The sequence below is a fragment of the Mizuhopecten yessoensis genome, unplaced genomic scaffold, assembly GCF_002113885.1.
Source record: "Mizuhopecten yessoensis strain PY_sf001 unplaced genomic scaffold, ASM211388v2 scaffold8195, whole genome shotgun sequence".
Taxonomy (NCBI): domain Eukaryota; kingdom Metazoa; phylum Mollusca; class Bivalvia; order Pectinida; family Pectinidae; genus Mizuhopecten; species Mizuhopecten yessoensis.
In genome coordinates, this window is record NW_018407426.1 from 1,711,171 (window position 1) to 1,729,247 (window position 18,077).

The following is an 18,077-nucleotide window of genomic DNA, read 5'->3' on the forward strand; positions in this document are numbered from 1 at the left end:
CAGTCTGCTAATGACATTGGATGTCTCCCTATGCACCAGTCTGCTAATGACATTGGATGTCTCCCTATGTACCAGTCTGCAAATGACATTGGATGTCTCCCAATGTGACAGTCTGCTAATGACATTGGATGTCGCCCTACGCACCAGTCTGCTAATGACATTGGATGTCTCCTTATGTACCAGTCTGCTAATGACATTGGATTTCTCCCTATGTACCAGTCTGCTTATGACATTGGATATCTCCCTATGCACCAGTCTGCTAATGACATTGGATAACTCCCTATGTACCAGTCTGCTAATGACATTGGATGCCTCCCTATGCACCAGTCTGCTAATGACATTGGATGTCTTCCTATGTGACAGTCTGCTAATGACATTGGATGTCGCCCTACGCGCCAGTCTGCTAATGACATTGGATGTCTCCTTATGTACCAGTCTGCTAATGACATTGGATTTCTCCCTATGTACCAGTCTGCTTATGACATTGGATATCTCCCTATGCACCAGTCTGCTAATGACATTGGATGTCTTCCTATGTGACAGTCTGCTAATGACATTGGATGTCGCCCTACGCACCAGTCTGCTAATGCCATTGGATGTCTCCTTATGTACCAGTCTGCTAATGACATTGGATGTCTCCCTAGGCACCAGTTTGCTAATGACATTGGATATCTCCCTATGTACCAGTCTGCTAATGACATTGGATTTCTCCCTATGTACCAGTCTGCTTATGACATTGGATATCTCCCTATGCACCAGTCTGCTAATGACATTGGATGTCTCTCTATGCACCAGTCTGCTAATGACATTGGATGTCTCCCTAGGTACCAGTCTGCTAATGACATTGGATGTCTCCCAATGCACCAGTCTGCTAAGGACATTGGATGTCTCCCTACGCTCCAGTCTGCTAAGGACATTGGATGTCTCCCTATGCACCAGTCTGCTAAGGACATTGGATGTCTCCCTAGGCACCAGTCTGCTAAGGACATTGGATGTCTCCCTAGGCACCAGTCTGCTAATGACATTGGATGTCTCCCTATGTACCAGTCTGCTTATGACATTGGATATCTCCCTATGCACCAGTCTGCTAATGACATTGGATGTCTCCCTAGGCACCAGTCTGCTAAGGACATTGGATGTCTCCCTATGTACCAGTCTGCTCATGACATTGGATGTTTCCCTATGTACCAGTCTGCTAATGACATTGGATGTTTCCCTATGCACCAGTCTGCTAATGACATTGGATGTCTCCCTATGTATCAGTCTGCTCATGACATTAGATGTTTCCCTATGTACCACTCTGCTAATGACATTGGATGTCTACCTAGGCACCAGTCTGCTAGTGACATTGGATGTCTCCCTATGTACCAGTCTGCTTATGACATTGAACATTACACTCCATGCAAACAAACAAGCAAATTTTGACGGTAGTAATTTGTGAATCAGAATATTTTTCCTTGGCAGAACTTTTCGTGTAGAATATCGTTGTCAGTCCTGTGAAGTTTTCAATTAAATCAGAATGCCCATGCCGCCTTCGAGATCTACCTGTTGGTCAGAAACCCTGTTTTGATTTCAATTCTTGAAATCAAAACTCTTCTGAATTTGGTTTACTAGTAGACCAGAATATTCCTATCTTGGTTTCTACCATTAGATAAAAAAAAATCTACAATGCTTTTAACAATTTGATCCGAAAAAACAAGACTTGGGTAGGCACGTTTCTTGATCCTTACACTTTGATCAGAGTTTTTTTTTTTACCAGGATCTGCCTTTGTATGGGAATGTCCGAAGTTTCTACCTTGTTAGTCAGAATATTCCTGGCCTTTGTGGTCCGACAATTCCTGACTTGGTTAGTTTCTTTCTTCATTGCTCCTATGTTCTACAGCCACAAAGTGTCAGGTAAGTGTTGAATATAACACAGGACACACAAGTATATAATATATATATATATACGAAATTTATTTGACATTTTGACACAAACAGCAAGAATCTATTTTCTATACAACACTGCACATTGTACTAAACAGTAGGTACACCACCTTTTGGCATGATGGGGAAGTGTAACAAATTCAAACTGTTTCACAGTTTACTCGGAAGAAAAAAACCTGATTATTTTTTGGTGATTTCCATTGATTACAATGTTATTAAAAAAAATCTACATTTTATTGATTATCATAGAAAAATGAAAAGCATGAAAATTACTTCATGTGTCTCTTGTGACCTTGAAAATTGGTAAAGATTATTTCTTCAATTAAACCCAATAACACTCTACGCCCAGTAGATTGCATGCAAAATATAATCATATGACTCTCGGCTTCAAAGTTCTTAAAATGGAAGAATTATCCATTTTTAAGCACAAATGAACCATAATTTTTAGAGGTGCTGAAGGTCAAAGGAATATATCCTTTGAATATGAAAACCTCTATGAAAATTGTCCAACCTGCTGACTTATTCCCAAATATTAATTCAATTTAGGTGCACATCCTCCCTGATGTCCAGTATAGTGAACAGTTTGCTAGCAACACCATCATTGTTCAGATTTTGTAATTGATCGGTGTTTCAGAAAAGTAAAAAAAAAGAAATCTGTGAGGTATGGTAGATCCAATTCATTCATGTCCCGCCCCTAGCCTATCGGCCTTTTTTAAAAGTACAGGTTTCTTTTTAAAATAAATATACATTTCTCTCATTTCCCTGTGTGCAAGATAGAGCTGTCCAGGGTAAGAAAGGGGTGAAGGATTTTTTTTATCTTACACCCCATTGCACGTGACGTGGCTCACCAATGATGTGACATCACAAATTTGGAAATCTTCGATGCCGCAATGCGGAAAAGGCGACGTGAGGAAATTAAAACCTTTTACGATATATATTTACCGTATACGTTAGAAAGCTGTGATTATTTTTTCTGCGCAAAACGGTGTTTGCAAATATGGGGTATGCTAAATCCGGCTGACATATTCATTTTAGTCTCAAAAGCTCAGGGGAAAAATTGATATTTTCAAAATTGTGGCCAGTCAAAATGCATTTTCATGGTTTCTGAGCTTATTTCGGTAGTTGGGATGAGAGAAAAATACTCTCTCATGCCCAGGGGTGTAGGATAGGGAAATTGGTAAAACCTGAGGCTTTGGAAACCCCTCGGTTGGAATTTCCTATCCTACACCCCTGGGCATGAAAGAGTCTTATAATATCCATAGCTCCTTCAGACTCAAAAGTACATGAACAACCACCAATTTCTATAATTGAATCAGTCCAATAATGAAATATTAAACTGAAAAGGTCCACAAAGTGTCTGGATTTGCTTATTTCTGCTATTTTTAGCACATTTGCTTGTAGGTTTTAACAATGATTCAAACTTACATTCTATGATTATTGAGATGTCAGAAACACTGGGTTAGAGGTCAAAGTTCACAAGGTCACATGGTCACATGAAGTCAAAGTTCACCTGGCCATATAGTACTATATAGCCAAGATTCCATATTGTTTGAAGATTTACTTAAAAAAATTGCATCGTTATCAGCTGTATATACATAATTATATTACATAAAATTTTCAATATCACTTTCAAAAAATTAATAAACATGCAATTATGAATATTTAATAGTTCTAAAATCTACAATTAAATTTTAGTAAGTAACGTTACTGAAATCTTAAAATCAGTATATGATACATTGAAACACTGAAATGATGCAGAATGTGATATAATGATAATATAAACATCGTTCCTGTCGAACATTGCAAAATTCCATTCATTTCCCAAATAAATCTGACTGGCAGATCAAACGATTCAATGTTAGACATGTATGTATTACAAGTACATGAGAAGTAAGAATGATCAAAGCTATATTTGGTATACAGTAGGATCAGAGCCTGCATTCATAAACCGTTATCATGCCCAAACTCCAGGTTTGAGCTGAAACTGTCTTCCTTGTTATCTATACAAGTCTTGCTACGTGATAAAAATCAAACATTTTCCGGTACAAGTTTAGACTAAGCACCTACTTCGTAAATAACAATAAAAAATATTATCAGGTACTTCCTGACATGTGTGAGGAAAAGAGCTTAATACAGAAGTTCAAATGAAGTATGACAATGGTTTTATGAATAGGGAACTTGTTTAACTGAAATCCGGAGGAGACAAAACCCCTCTTCATTCAAAGACGCTTCATTGCTGATCATATCATCCTTACATTTAAACTGGTCAATTACAATGTCCTTCTGGAACCTCCGAGGTTACCTGAAGTAGGATTTATTGTGTAAAAGAAGGAAACAAGTATCAGGAATTTTGTATTAATTCTGTCATAATTCAATAATAAACAAGACAGTTCATACAAGTCATCATTTTAACAAAAAGGTGCAAAACACCTAAATATTATGCTTACATACATTTAGCTGTCAGGAAAAACTAGCATACAAGTTCATAACCATTTATTTTGGAGAGCACTGTTTCTTCTCTGTTTATTTCTCTCCTCAAAAATCAGACAATCTTTGGTAATGAACACATCTGCCATGCTATTTGAGGACAAGATATACAGAATGTTCATGTTTGGAAGACATCTTGACCAGAGTTCAACACGAATATATCCAAAGGGACCAGAACCGAAACAGAACCAATTATATAGTTTTAACCTACAATAATTTGTTTCAACTAATATCTACTTTAACAGGGAAAAGATTTAATTTTGGAACTTTCTACCAATTAATTTAACACAATTTTCACCAGATATGATATTTTAGTAATCAAATTTTATGAAATGAAAATTCAATGTATTGCAAATTGAAATATTTAAAATGTAAAAAATGTCTTATATCTGAAAGTGGGTTCTTAAGCTCCTCATTTTAAAGTATAAATGATTTAGAATAACTTTTTCAGTCAATTTGGATACACAAAGATGCCCATTGATTGATATTTACTGGTTAATTTCTGCTTTTACAAATTTTTTCGATCACTACTTTTATGTACTGTTCTGAATGTCTCAATTTGTTGTAAAAAAATAAAATAAAAAAATAATAGAACAAAACCTTAAACAGTGTTGGTACTCCAGTACAGGTACAACTTTGTCAGGATCTAGATAAAAAAATATTTAAACAAAAAGAGAAATTCCTCTTGTAGTTGTAAATGAACCAAATGAATGTTTTGAAAATATTTCAGCAAAAGCAATATATCAGCAAATATAAATGGATTTTTGTAACAGAATGTAAACATACTAAACCAGCAGTTCTTAATTGGACAAAAATACTAGCAGTTAAATATGTTTCCTCTTAGTAAACAGTAAATCCCAAGTGCCCGCAGGTTATATTCAAGAAATACTGGAACTCTAATTTTCAAAGAGACTTTTACATCTTGATGTAAGTATCTATGGAATTAATAGTTGCAGAAGATGGAAATTTGCTAAAATGCCTCCTCGCAAATAAAAATAAATAATATCTTGCCAAAAATGTAAGTGATTCAGAGCGAGGCCTCCTAAAAGTAGATACTGCTGTGAAAAAAGTGAAAAAGATACAGAAGATGCCCTATATTATTTACCTGTGAGTGTGTACAGTGAATCTTGTTATACTTACAAATGTATGGAACAGTTACCGTACGTACAAAAATGAAACAATACGGGTGGCAAAAATATCACAAAAAACAATTATACACAATATTTACACCAAATAATGTTGTCGCTTTTCCGGGGGAGCTTCTAGAATTACAGCACAATGATAACAATTAAAAACAATATTGGTATAGCTCTTCTCAGCTGTAAGTTCTTCTCCTGGCTATTCTACAACATTATTGTCAGCAGAAAAATTCAATCTGTCACCCGGATGAGACAGTGGCAGGCTAGTTACACATATCCATGGTACTTGTTTGAAGTTTTGAAGAAATTATTAAAAAAAAATATTTGGTGTTAGAAATTCACACCAAAAATGTTACATTTCTGTTACATTTCTTATAAATCAAACTTTTAAATTGACAATTCATAATTCTTCACATGAATTAAGTGTCAAACTTAATAGACCGGTAATAATTCTGAATGCCTTTCACTGAAACTTCCCTTTTTAGAGGTTTGATACTGGTGTTTATCGATCAAAAATATACTTACTTAGTATGCTAGTCATCAATGCAAACATGCATATCTACTAAGCGACACACTGTTATATAATTTAATGTACATTTTACACGGTACAATGAACTAACTTCCAGTTGTCACCTAATATTTCTAGTGAGTCTGACAGCAGACAACTACTGATGTGCTCACATTACAGTAGGGACTTCATCAAAAAATTATGAAATATTTCAATATTTAATGCTCATAAACTCCCTTTCTTTGGTGTCAAGTTGTATTACAAATTTTAAAAGCATTAAATTACAATACATGTAGTATGATAATTCAAAGTTCTGAAGAAAAAACTTCTTACAATAACTTTTAATGAGTTTTACCATGAATCATATACAATGTTACTTGATCTGAAAATTTAATTTCAAATGTTGAAAAAGAAATGAAAAAGAAAAATGGAAAACACAGACAAGGTTGCAATTTAATGTCAATCTTCAGTATGTATTTGAAATTATCTTGGATGAGTGGTATTTGCTTAGAAGAATTTAAGTACCATTGCAACTAAGTTCACACAACAGTTCTTCAGAAAGAGTTACGTGCTGTCAGTCCTTATAATATTGATCTTATATATATTAATTACTAGACCGTGAACACGTTGGTTTTAGACCTCGTATTGTCACATTGTCTTGATGGCATTCCAGTGGTTACCATGACCACAAAGTATTCTTTATACCATCCACAGAGAAAAGACTTCTTCTCTGAAATGGCTCTCTAGCAAATGACATATCTCCAAAAACTGTCACCTTGACAAACCACCCTTCAAGGTCGCGTTTGATTATTGCATTTTCACTAATTTGAATGCTTAGACCAGAGTTGTTTATTTACGAGAGAGGAACAGGCCTTATAATCTGATGTTACTTTCTGGAAGATTTGAGAAAGATTTTCAAGGCCTCGGCCATTTTCCTTTCCTCCTCTGAATTCATGATACGTGTATTTAAAAGTAGATTAACCAGTCCATTCGCACAAATAAACAGGCCTCAGCTCTGGAATTTGTTCAAATCACCTTCGGAAACTTGATAATATTTCGATGTTGCCATGACAAGCAAAGTAAAATCTGGATTAAAAATGAACAGAATTTAATATAATACCAAGATATGTGGATTCTGCCCAAAAAATGAAAATGACAGAAAATGACGAGATTAACACGAGTTAATCTGTAAACTATTACAAATGTATGGGAACAAATATATGTTTAACTACAGGATTTATTCAATAATAGGTTCTGAAACTATTTCTAGCCTCATCACACATAATAACCAATCACAGATTGTCAGCCAATCAATCAAACGATCTTGATAACTCGCCTCGTATCAATAAACCCCTATATCTAGTCAGCTTTTAATACGCTAAACTGTCAACATCACGATTTCTTCAAAAGAACAATACAAAAAGATCAACAATAATATCCATAACAAATGAGCACCATGTATGCTACACTAACAATAATCACTATCGGAGCTTCTCCCCCCTATGTCACTCAAATAGACTGTTCGTTTCTTTGATATCAGTCAAACCACTAGCGCAGACGGGGGGAAAACATTAACATCACAAAGTGGAGTCACTCAAACGCCAACACCAGCTCATGGTCTACATATCTTAACTCATTCACCCGTGAAGACACATATGAACTCTTCCAATTCAAAGGTTGGAATAGTTCATTATGAAATTTCAGGGGTGAATGAGTTAATCCTGGAAAGACCTAGTCTGAGCTCTTTTTTCTTTTGTTCCTAACAAGAGTTATTGGAAAACGACAAAGCTTGCTTATTAAAAGAATATCAAAAAATAGTTAAGTACTTAAAAAGAGGTCCATTTTTGCTCAGTTTGTTGACTGTACTGTATCATTGTTTAACCCTTAGGGAATATCCACGCAAAGATCAGCATCCCTGTACAAAAGCTGATGGTTAACCCTTTCACCCCTATGTAATTTTAGTAGACTCTGCCATGCATTGATATGGATGAGTCCATTATGGTTTACAGTGGTGAAAGGGTGAAATAAAAGAATGTCAACAATTGCGCCAAAAACGAAACCAACACAGTGGCGACAATATAATGTATTGTTGGATCAAAGCCAGAAAATTAAGTCCTGTTATCAATATTTGGGGAAAAAGAATTATATTTTATTTTGCCCTGACAATCTAATCACATCTGTTTTTCCATTTGAAAATACAAACTAGCTGTATACTTCGATAAAAAGTTTGGTATAAAGGACAAACCGCCCCCAAAAATCCATTATTAAAGAAAATCAAATAGTACCTACAACAATATCTTAATCTCTTGATATAAGTTATACATATCTGACAAAAAAACAGAAATCCTGCTCCTGATTTTGAATCCTATCCAAGTATATTGGTGTTTTACCTTTGAGATACATGTATATATATGTACATATCGGTTGTAATTACTTCAAATATATTAAAGTAATGAGTGTATTTAAGAGACTTTAATAGCCTTGTCTTGGACAGGTGATTGTTACACTATATGCTTGCTCATGATTCACATATACAGTCAATATATATAATTATATGTAATTTCAGCAATAATTCTCCTGTGATACAATCACAGTAATTACATATAATAAAGACATAACAAAAATTTAAATTAACATTGAAATATTATGTAACCATGGTAACATGTATTTGCATTCCATTCAATTTCCGCCCAAATCTCTCTCTATCAATGGGAATACATGTTTGATAACGCTTCAACTTAATGGCCAATCAGAATGTTCAATACATAAATGTACACAATCAACAGCCAATCAGAATGTTTGATACAGGATTATGTAAGTCAAAGCCAGTAACAGCCAATCAGAATGTTTGATACAGGATTATGTAAGTCAAAGCCAGTAACAGCCAATCAGAATGTTTGATACAGGATTATGTAAGTCAAAGCCAGTAACAGCCAATCAGAATGTTTGATACAGGATTATGTAAGTCAAAGCCAATAACAGCCAATCCTGACACAGGTATCAACAGTAATGGGAAGCCAGTTGTGGATCACAGGACATCTGTCTAAGGTCCAAGGTCTATGGTCCTTATCTCTTTGGAACATTTTGGTAAATCTGGTTGGATTCCTCTGGTGTCCTATAAAATAAACACATTATTTATATGAAAACACATACTTAGTATCACATGACAGATTAGTCCCAAACATTTGATATACATAACTAGGGACCAGGGGAAACTTTATGTGAAATTTGAGAAAGATCTCTTAAGTAATTTGTGAGAAATAGCGCTAACAAACTTAAACTCTCAAAATTCAAGATGGCCAGCCTTTTTGGTTTTCTGATCAGCCAAAAACTTAGATATGTGTAACTAGCTAGGGTCCAAGGGGAACCTTCAAGTGACATTTGAGAAAGATCCTTCCAGTTCTTTCTGAGATATAGCTCTAACAAGATTTGTTTAAGGATGGACGGCAGACCACGGACCACAAAGGGTGATTTGAAAAGGCCACCATCTGATGATAGTGGGCTAAAAATTTAATTTTGGCTAACCAATAAAATATAGACTTTTCAGGTTATAGTGTATAGCCTAACAAAATGACAACACACAAGTAGAAGACAGGGTAGTCTAGTGGTAGGACGCCGGGCTCGTGACCAAAGGGTTGCCGGTTCGAGTCACGTCACGGCACTGTGTTGTATCTTTGAGCAAGATACTTTACTCTGCTTGTTCCAGTCTACTAAGCTGTAAATGAGTACGTGGTTGGGCAGTGCTAGAATTGTTGAATGCTAGCTGTGAGCGGCATTTATCAAAATTTGCCGAGACTTCCCATTTGAAGTTGTCTGGTCATCTCCTTTTAATTTATCTGGTCATCTCCTCTTTTTAAATTTTTACATTACTCTTATGGCCGGACTAATGAATTCCGCTTAGAAATCCATTATCTGGGGTACGCAGAACTTCACTGTACATCCACTAGCGGACACTGGATCTCATTTTCCCTTGTATTTGTGTTGTTTTTGTTCGATACTGTTATACAGAACATGACTAAAACCAAATCACAACAGATTTGCTCTAACCCATTTTTTTCATCAACACAAAACTGTTTAAATCTTTCATTAACAAAGTTTGAAACAGTCCCTCATAGAAAAGGGTTTACACATACTGAATGGTTCATCTCAGAAAAACTACTCAAGGCTTCGCACGTGTTACGCAGATGCTACTCAAAATAGAAAGTAAAATTGTGAACGGGTCTGTATATACTCCGGCCCTTCTCAAGAAATATTGGACAGATTCTAACACTGTTCCAGGATACATCTATCTACATCTACATTTGTATGTCCCTTTTCAAGGGTATCGAAGTACATCATTCCTTTGTTCATATATAAAATATAAACTTTATTTATTTTTTTCAACAGTTATGAAACAGGTTATTCAACTAATATCATCACTTTTGTTGGCCCGGATGTCAGCGTGCAGGGATCTTAATGTGGGAGGAAACAGGAGTTCCCCAGAGAAAACCTACGTGGTCGGGCAGGTGACCCAATACATTTTCACGTCCGATCGGGGAATCAAACCCCGGCCGCCTTGGTGAAAGGCAAGTGCACTATCCACTGCACCACCCGACCACCCACATCCTTTGTTCATATTCCGCCTAGTTTTAATGATTTTGTGTAAGAACTATTGCTTTGTTGACATTTCGGAATTCTATTGTTGTCTTTCCCATTGATAAACTGTGACTTACTTGGGTAGTTCCTTCTTGCGTGAGGGTTGCTGAGGAGCTGGCTGTGGGCGGGGTTGTCTTGTGCCCTCAGTGTATTTTATGTTGGTATATTCTCGTCCAACACTTTGCTGCAATCATAAATTAAAGTTAACAATACAATGTAAGTTTTCCACAGTTACAGTACGTAAAATATAGTGTGGATTTAGATATAAACCTCACTCAAAATGTCACTCTGGTAAAATACTAGCTGCTTCCTACTGACTCTGCTAGAAAGAATTTCTCTTTTAGCTCATTCGGTAGAGCATAAGACTAGTAAGCCAGAGGTCTCGTGTTCGACTCCTGACAGGGGCATTGAAAACATAATGACCTTTGTTACATTGGCGCCAAATATACTGAGCGATACATTCAGAATAATCGCTATGATCTCTGGAAAAACTCAGGACGGGCTCTTTCCTGGAGAGGGAGTATGTCACCCTGGTAAAATACTAGCCGCTTCCTACTGACTTGGCTAGGGTAAATTTCTGTTTAGAAAGAGCATAAGACTAAGCCACAGGTCCTGGGTTCGACTCCTGGCAGAGACATTGAACAATTTAACAGAAACATAACACACACTTTACATTATAGTGAATTAGAAAGAATCCAAATCACTTTTCTTATTCAATTAAATCCTGTTAAAACTAACCAGTTTTTTTATTTCATTGGCTCACAGTTAAACCATTTCAACTAGAACATGTTAAGTCCGTTCAAATAGTTCAACTCAAACTAGTTGGGTCATAATCAAGCAAGTTTAACTCGAATTTGTTGTGTCATAGTTAAACTAGCTTGACTTGAAAGTCAAAGTCATTGAGCAACTGTTTGGTCATAGTAAAACAGTTTTATATGTATTAGTCGGGTCCAGAGAAAGTGTTCAAATTCATCAAGTATTCCAGTGCAGTTCAGAAAACAAATTAACCCTTCACCCCTATGTAACTGTAGTTGACTCTACCATGCATTGATCTGGATGAGTCCATTTTGGCCTACAGTGGTGAAAGGGTTAAGGAAGACAGTGTATGTCAGGATCTAGTTGTGTGACATTCAGGAGAAGGACTTGCTTTATCAGAGTTCAAGTTAACCTGTTGCTATATACGTTTTTAACTTTCTACACATATCTTTTAACCCTTTCACCCCTATGTAACTTGAGTGAACTCTACCATTCATTAATTTGGAAGAGTCCATTATGGTCTACAGTGGTGAAAGGGTTAAGATAGAAAATAATCACATCTGACATTCAAATAAAAGATAAAACTATTTTTTTTTATTGCATTTGGGCTTGAAAATTCTCCAATTTAAGAACATGACCTTATATGTCATAAAGCTAGCAAGTCCACATAGTTTACTACTCATTGTCTAGCCAATGAACATTATTTGAACCTTAAGTTACAAATTTAAAATGTTAACTTATTCACCCCTGAAATTTCATAATGAACTATTCCAACCTTTGAGTTGGAAGAGTTCAAATGTGTCTTTAGGGGTGATTGAGTTAAAACATTAGAAGACATGTCTGAAGGGAGATATCTCACAACACGTTTCGGTGAAAAAAAGGCATCCTGACCCTTAATTTAAGATATTTAAGGAAACAGGCCCTATATTTATGAGTTAATCTTAAGTTATTTTTACTGAAATGCATCAACGGAGTTAAGGAAAACTCTAGAGATTAAAAATATTTTCCTTAACTCAAGCAATGGTTACCAACAATAAACCCAAATCCCAAATGATGTCTTTTAATTGAAGTTAAGAACATTCATGAAAGCAATCAGGGCGGTGTAAGCTCAAAAATAACAATATGCACTAATAATTCATAAACTGTTACAAAGTTGTAGCTCTAACACAACCACTTTAACCTTTGCCTGGAAGCTATTTATCTCGTGATGCGGCACCAAGAACTTACTTCCTCGGCTCGCTTGCGTTGTTTCTCCGTCTCCAGATAGTGTAGCACAGCCATGTAGACAAACTTGTACTGGGCCTCGGTCTGGACCATCCCTGACCTCTGTGACCTCACCATCTGTATCGTTTTCTGGATATCTATCTCACACTCCAGGCCTGCATTCAAAATGAGGTTTTATGTCAATAAGTCTTAGAAACATCGTGGTGAGAAAATATTCCAGAAAATTTTCATATATCAAAACAATTATTTTTAAATCATAGGAGTTAAAATTTGCAAAATGTGACCATAACTTATATTTTGTGTAAGTTTTGTGTAAGTTTTTTTTTAAAAATACAAAAAAAAAATCATTTGTTCATGACAGGCTGAGTCGAGAAGGTATTGCTGAAGCCTGATATATGTTTTAATCTCCGGTCGTTATCAAATTTTAGAAAGTTTTGAATACTTACCGAACATTTTTATTTGGTTTATTATTATATCTATTACAATAAAAGTTCCCGTTCTTCCTATACCAGCACTGAAATACAGAATAAAATTTCATTGTAATAAACTGAAAAGAAATTTAACAAAAGGTTTTGGAGAAAAAACTTCTAACCCAATTCTCACAAATAACACACAATGATATATGTAATTTAAGTTATGTGATAAAAGACAGGGTTAAAAAAAAAAGGACAATTATCTACTAAAGGGCCTGTCACCCGTAGCCGATTTGGGTTGCTGGAGCTTATATCGGAGCACAAATTCGGCAATTTTTGGGGATCGGTACTAGTACGGCAGCGCAAAGGTATCACATCGCTAGGAACATTGGCGTAAAATTAAGCAACGGCAGATGAAGGTAGACATTTTTGAACTTGCTCAAAAATGTCTGCCGTTGCGCTTCCTGAGTGAGTTACGGGACTACAATGGCATTACTCGATTATGGCTTCGTTAATGTTGGTAGAGCACTGGTAGTGCCCCGCAAGGTATTACCGAATACCACCAAAGTAGTACTGTTGCGCAGCAGATGATCTTACTAATGATGTACTACAGTTCTTAGCAATGCGCAACGGTATCACTCCGCTATAGCTCCAGTCAACGTTGGCACGTTGGTAGAACAACAGTGGCGCATCAGTAACACTAAAGTAACAGAAAAGTGGTATTCGATAGCACATGGGCTCTTACATCAGTAGTTCAATGGTAGGACAACAGTATCACAACGGGAACGCTGGTACATAGGTATTACTACAGTCAATTTTGATTTTTCAAGTGCTTTCCTCGACTGAGCCCTGCCGATTTTCTTGCCATGGTTTATTTTGTACTACAGTAGAGTCCCAACGAGGTACCTCGGTAGTGTGTGACAGGCCCTTAATATGAGATTAAGTTTGTAAGCAGATCATTTTTGTGAGAATATATGTTTGCTTAAAGACATTGAGAGGTTTTTTTATGCGAGGGGAACCTCATCCTTGATACTCCACGGGTTACACTAAGTGCTCTTTGCACCTCTTTGTAAATGTCATGGAAAAATTCAAGGCTCAGTATGTGTCACTTTTTTAATTAGAGGACAAGTTTAATCCTTTGATGTACATGGAAAGAAGCCTGTGGCAGCATAACCACAAAAATTGTCTCTCCTCTGTAACCTTTAAAGGATAGGTACCAGCTAGTCTAGCAATTGGTCAGTTTCTTTACCGAAGACCAATCAAATAGCTAGCCGCGTGCCTTCAATATTGCGATGACATATTCCTGGGTTGCAGAGAGCGTGACTCTTGGAGAAACAAGGATGGGGGACCAAGGTCCTATCACTTTGCTTACCTGCAATGGACAATGATAGGGCCAGCCTTTGGTATAGATTCCTGTTTAGCATTAACTATGTTAAGGAAGTTCAGGACACTGCCTGGGTCTGACGGCACACCATAATCTGGCCACGTAAGGAAATGGTACTGGAAGATACTTCTTGGTCCTTCTGACGACTGGAAACATATAATATATGGATTTTTATACATGCTGCATCTAAGGGTTATTCCATAATTTATCGTATAGGGGAGATGGTACACAACTATATTAAAATATCATGGGTGGTGGTGTTAAGAACAGATCTGACTTCCAATTTCTCGATATTAAATCACTTTTACAATTCTATGGGTGAAACAGCCTTAACTCATTCACCCCTGAAGACACATTTGAACACTTCCAATTCAATGGTTGGAATAGTTCATTACGAAATTTCAGGGGTGAATGGGTTAACATGAAAATAAACTAACACGGAACGCTTGAACATTGTGATTTTGTGATAATAATAATGAAATATTATCTAATATAACACAAAATAATCAAAAGATATATGTAACAGCAAAAAATTCCAACCAATATATGTATTATCTTGATTGTGGAAAGATTCATGTAGCACAACCAGTAAGTGTTTATATGTGATGTGTATTATCTCCTACACTTATTGAAAATCAACACCGAGACTTAACTCATTCACCCCTGAAGACACATTTGAACTCTTTCAATTCAAAGGTTGGAATAGTTCATTATGAAATTTAAGGGGTGAATGACTTAAGTAAGGTTTTAAGCAATTGATGTCCCCGCCTCCCTATACACAAAAAAATATTGTTTGCACAATATACATACTAACCTTTTCCCTTGACACTTCAAATTCTCGAATTATTAAGTCACTTTCACTTTTTTGACTAATATGTTTCACTGTTACTTTGCCTTGGTATGTATCAAATGATCGCTCTAAGACATCGTCAGGATCTTCAGGGCAGGGCCAGTAACGACAGGCCTTCACCTTTAAAATAAGGCCAGCGATACGTTAAATCAGTTTGAGGATATTGGTACAGAATGGGTAGGATTTATATTATTGACATTTTCGTATCTTTTGTACAGATCACAGCATGGTCAAGTCGATTCTAAATTCTTTATTTTGTGCAAGAAATAACCAAATATTATTGTTTTTTATAAAGATTTTCAACATATTTTTTTTTTGCAATGTCATCAAACCTTTAAATCAAACACAGGACACAACTTAATGATTATAGTTAAAATACCATAATATAATCATAATATATAAGAAATATTTGCTAGGTCAGCATTTCACCAATTTTTAATGAAACAAAGGGACATAACTCTTACCTTTCCTCGTTCCACCTCTTTTGTTGTCATGACAATGACGCGGGAGTTCTCCTGCCAGGTCATCCTCCAGAAGTCGCCGACTGTGGTGGGCATACAGCCCTGTGTGGCGATATAACATTTCTTCGGCTCCATACTGTCATCCTCTGTCTGTGACACAAATAGATGGGACACTTTTAAAAGCTTGACCAAAACCAACCGTAAATAAGAGATGCATGTAAGATCTACATCAGAGAGACACAGAATGGCAGAGAAACCAAGAAAAGGACTCGGTACAGCTCGCAGACGTTCAGCTATGACAAACCGCATAAAGAACTGAAAGGGAGTGAGAACCCTTGTATCCGAGTTGAAATAAACTTGAACTATACCAGCATTCGTCGTTAAACTCCTGTGTTACCTGAGAGGGCTATAATCAGACAATCATAGAAGGAGTGAACAATATTTTAAAAAAATCATGCCAGTCTGAATGCAAATTGGTTACATACATATTCCATGAAGCCCTCTAGGGTTACATGGTAAATATGAATGTAATGGATCATGCATTCATACCAGTATGAACATATGAAAAATAAAGTCAAAATGATGTTTATCAAAATGGGTTCATAGAGCTCTCTCTCTCTCTATATATATGAACACAATTTCTTCTGGTAATATTTATAGAGGAACTTGCAATGGAAATGTAAATGTTTGATCATAAAGTGGTATACAACAGGTCAATTATAGTCCTTAATCATTACCTGTCAGGTAAATTTACTGTAATACTTTGCTAGCTTGAACTAACGAGACATACAAGCTTTCCTTTTACAAGATTTATGTTGTGATAGGTGTAATTGGTAACCACATTTAACATGTATTTGGAGAGAGATTTCTTTTAGCTTATACTGCTGTATAACACATATAAATATGTGGTCAGGGCAACAATACATCGGACAATGACATTTTCCAGTTTGTAATATACAGTTTTGGAGGTTAATACATGCTTTGTCTAAGTTGGTTTACCGTGATATGGTTGGCGTTGATGTAGTCGGAGCCGACCACGTTGGGGTCACCGTCTCTTAACACCACTCGTGTGTGGTCAACTGTAACACAACAACACAGTCAGTATATCTAATTACTCAACACCACTCGAGTGTGGTCAACTGTAACACAACAACACAGTCAGTATATCTAATGACAATAATATCAGTATATAAAAGTAAATAAAGTTGTAATATTTATACAGCCTCAGTTAAGTATTTTTATAATTCCAAATTTACTAACTGTAAATCAAATATGGCTGCTTGGTGGCCATCTTGCTTTTCCAATCAGTCTCAAAAAATATTATATGTACAACTACAAACCAAAATGAACCTTCATGTGAAATTTGAGAAAGATCCATCCGATATCTCTTGAGAAATAGCAATAACAATAATTGCTTAACCCTTTCACCCCTATGTAACTTTAGTAGACTCTACCATACATAGATCTGGATGAGTCCATTATAGTCCAGAGTGGTGAAAGGGTTAAGGTCAGATGATCATGACGGACCAAGGATGAAGGGTAGTTTGAACAGCCCACCATCAACATGATCAAATGGTGGGCTAGAAATATACTATCAACATATAATACACAGAATGATCACCATCAGACTAGTCTGAATATATTCTTCATTGCCAGAAACACATAACTATATAGACATGTAAGTTTTAAAATCTGTTTATGATACTTCTACAGCAAACTGCATACCTGCCAGCTCTCCCTATTTAGGCGGGAGGCTCCAGACTTTAGACCCTTAACCTCTTATTTTCAACCACTAAATTTCCTAAACTATTCCAATATTCTTATATCTTAATGCTTTCACCTGAAAGAACAACTCAAAAACATGTAATTTTAAAGAGTTGTTTTGTCTCTAGCAGGTACAGGCACACATTTGATTTATGGCATAATTTTGAGCATGCAGAATCTGACCCATGGAACTTAAAAAAAACAAGAGGCCCATGGGCCTTAACGGTCACCTGATATATTTATACAGAGAGTTGATTTCGTTTTTAACATGAACAGAAATATTATTCAAAGTGACAAAAAACAATAAAACCACCTTATTCAATATCAAGCATACAGATTTCAGACTAAAAAGGATTTGAAACTAGCACCTCTGATTCTAAACAAGGAAAATGAAGAAATTTTAGCACACTGACTCCCTTGAGCCCCACCCTACAGCCCTTGGGGGTAGGGCTGGCTCAAAATTTTCAAAGTATCAAACTGTCAACTCAAGGTTATAATTCCAATCAAGTTATTAACATGTAATATTCAAA

General features: G+C 36.0%; 1 protein-coding gene across 5 annotated transcripts in view; it reads right to left on the bottom strand.

The window, feature by feature from the left end:
* Window positions 1-1,928: 1,928 nt before the first annotated feature.
* The window catches only part of LOC110455301 (tyrosine-protein phosphatase non-receptor type 11-like), a 63,018-nt gene continuing 46,869 nt past the window's right edge, over window positions 1,929-18,077 (bottom strand). For all 5 annotated transcript variants that reach the window (XM_021505355.1, XM_021505353.1, XM_021505352.1 and 2 more), the window contains 8 exons: window positions 16,783-16,862; window positions 15,787-15,933; window positions 15,287-15,442; window positions 14,461-14,618; window positions 13,122-13,189; window positions 12,679-12,830; window positions 10,773-10,879; window positions 1,929-9,175 (listed from right to left, as the gene is read on the bottom strand). In XM_021505355.1, coding sequence (XP_021361030.1) covers window positions 9,127-9,175; window positions 10,773-10,879; window positions 12,679-12,830; window positions 13,122-13,189; window positions 14,461-14,618; window positions 15,287-15,442; window positions 15,787-15,933; window positions 16,783-16,862 — 917 coding nt within the window. In that variant the 3' untranslated portion in view covers window positions 1,929-9,126. The remainder of the gene's footprint in view (window positions 9,176-10,772; window positions 10,880-12,678; window positions 12,831-13,121; window positions 13,190-14,460; window positions 14,619-15,286; window positions 15,443-15,786; window positions 15,934-16,782; window positions 16,863-18,077) is intronic.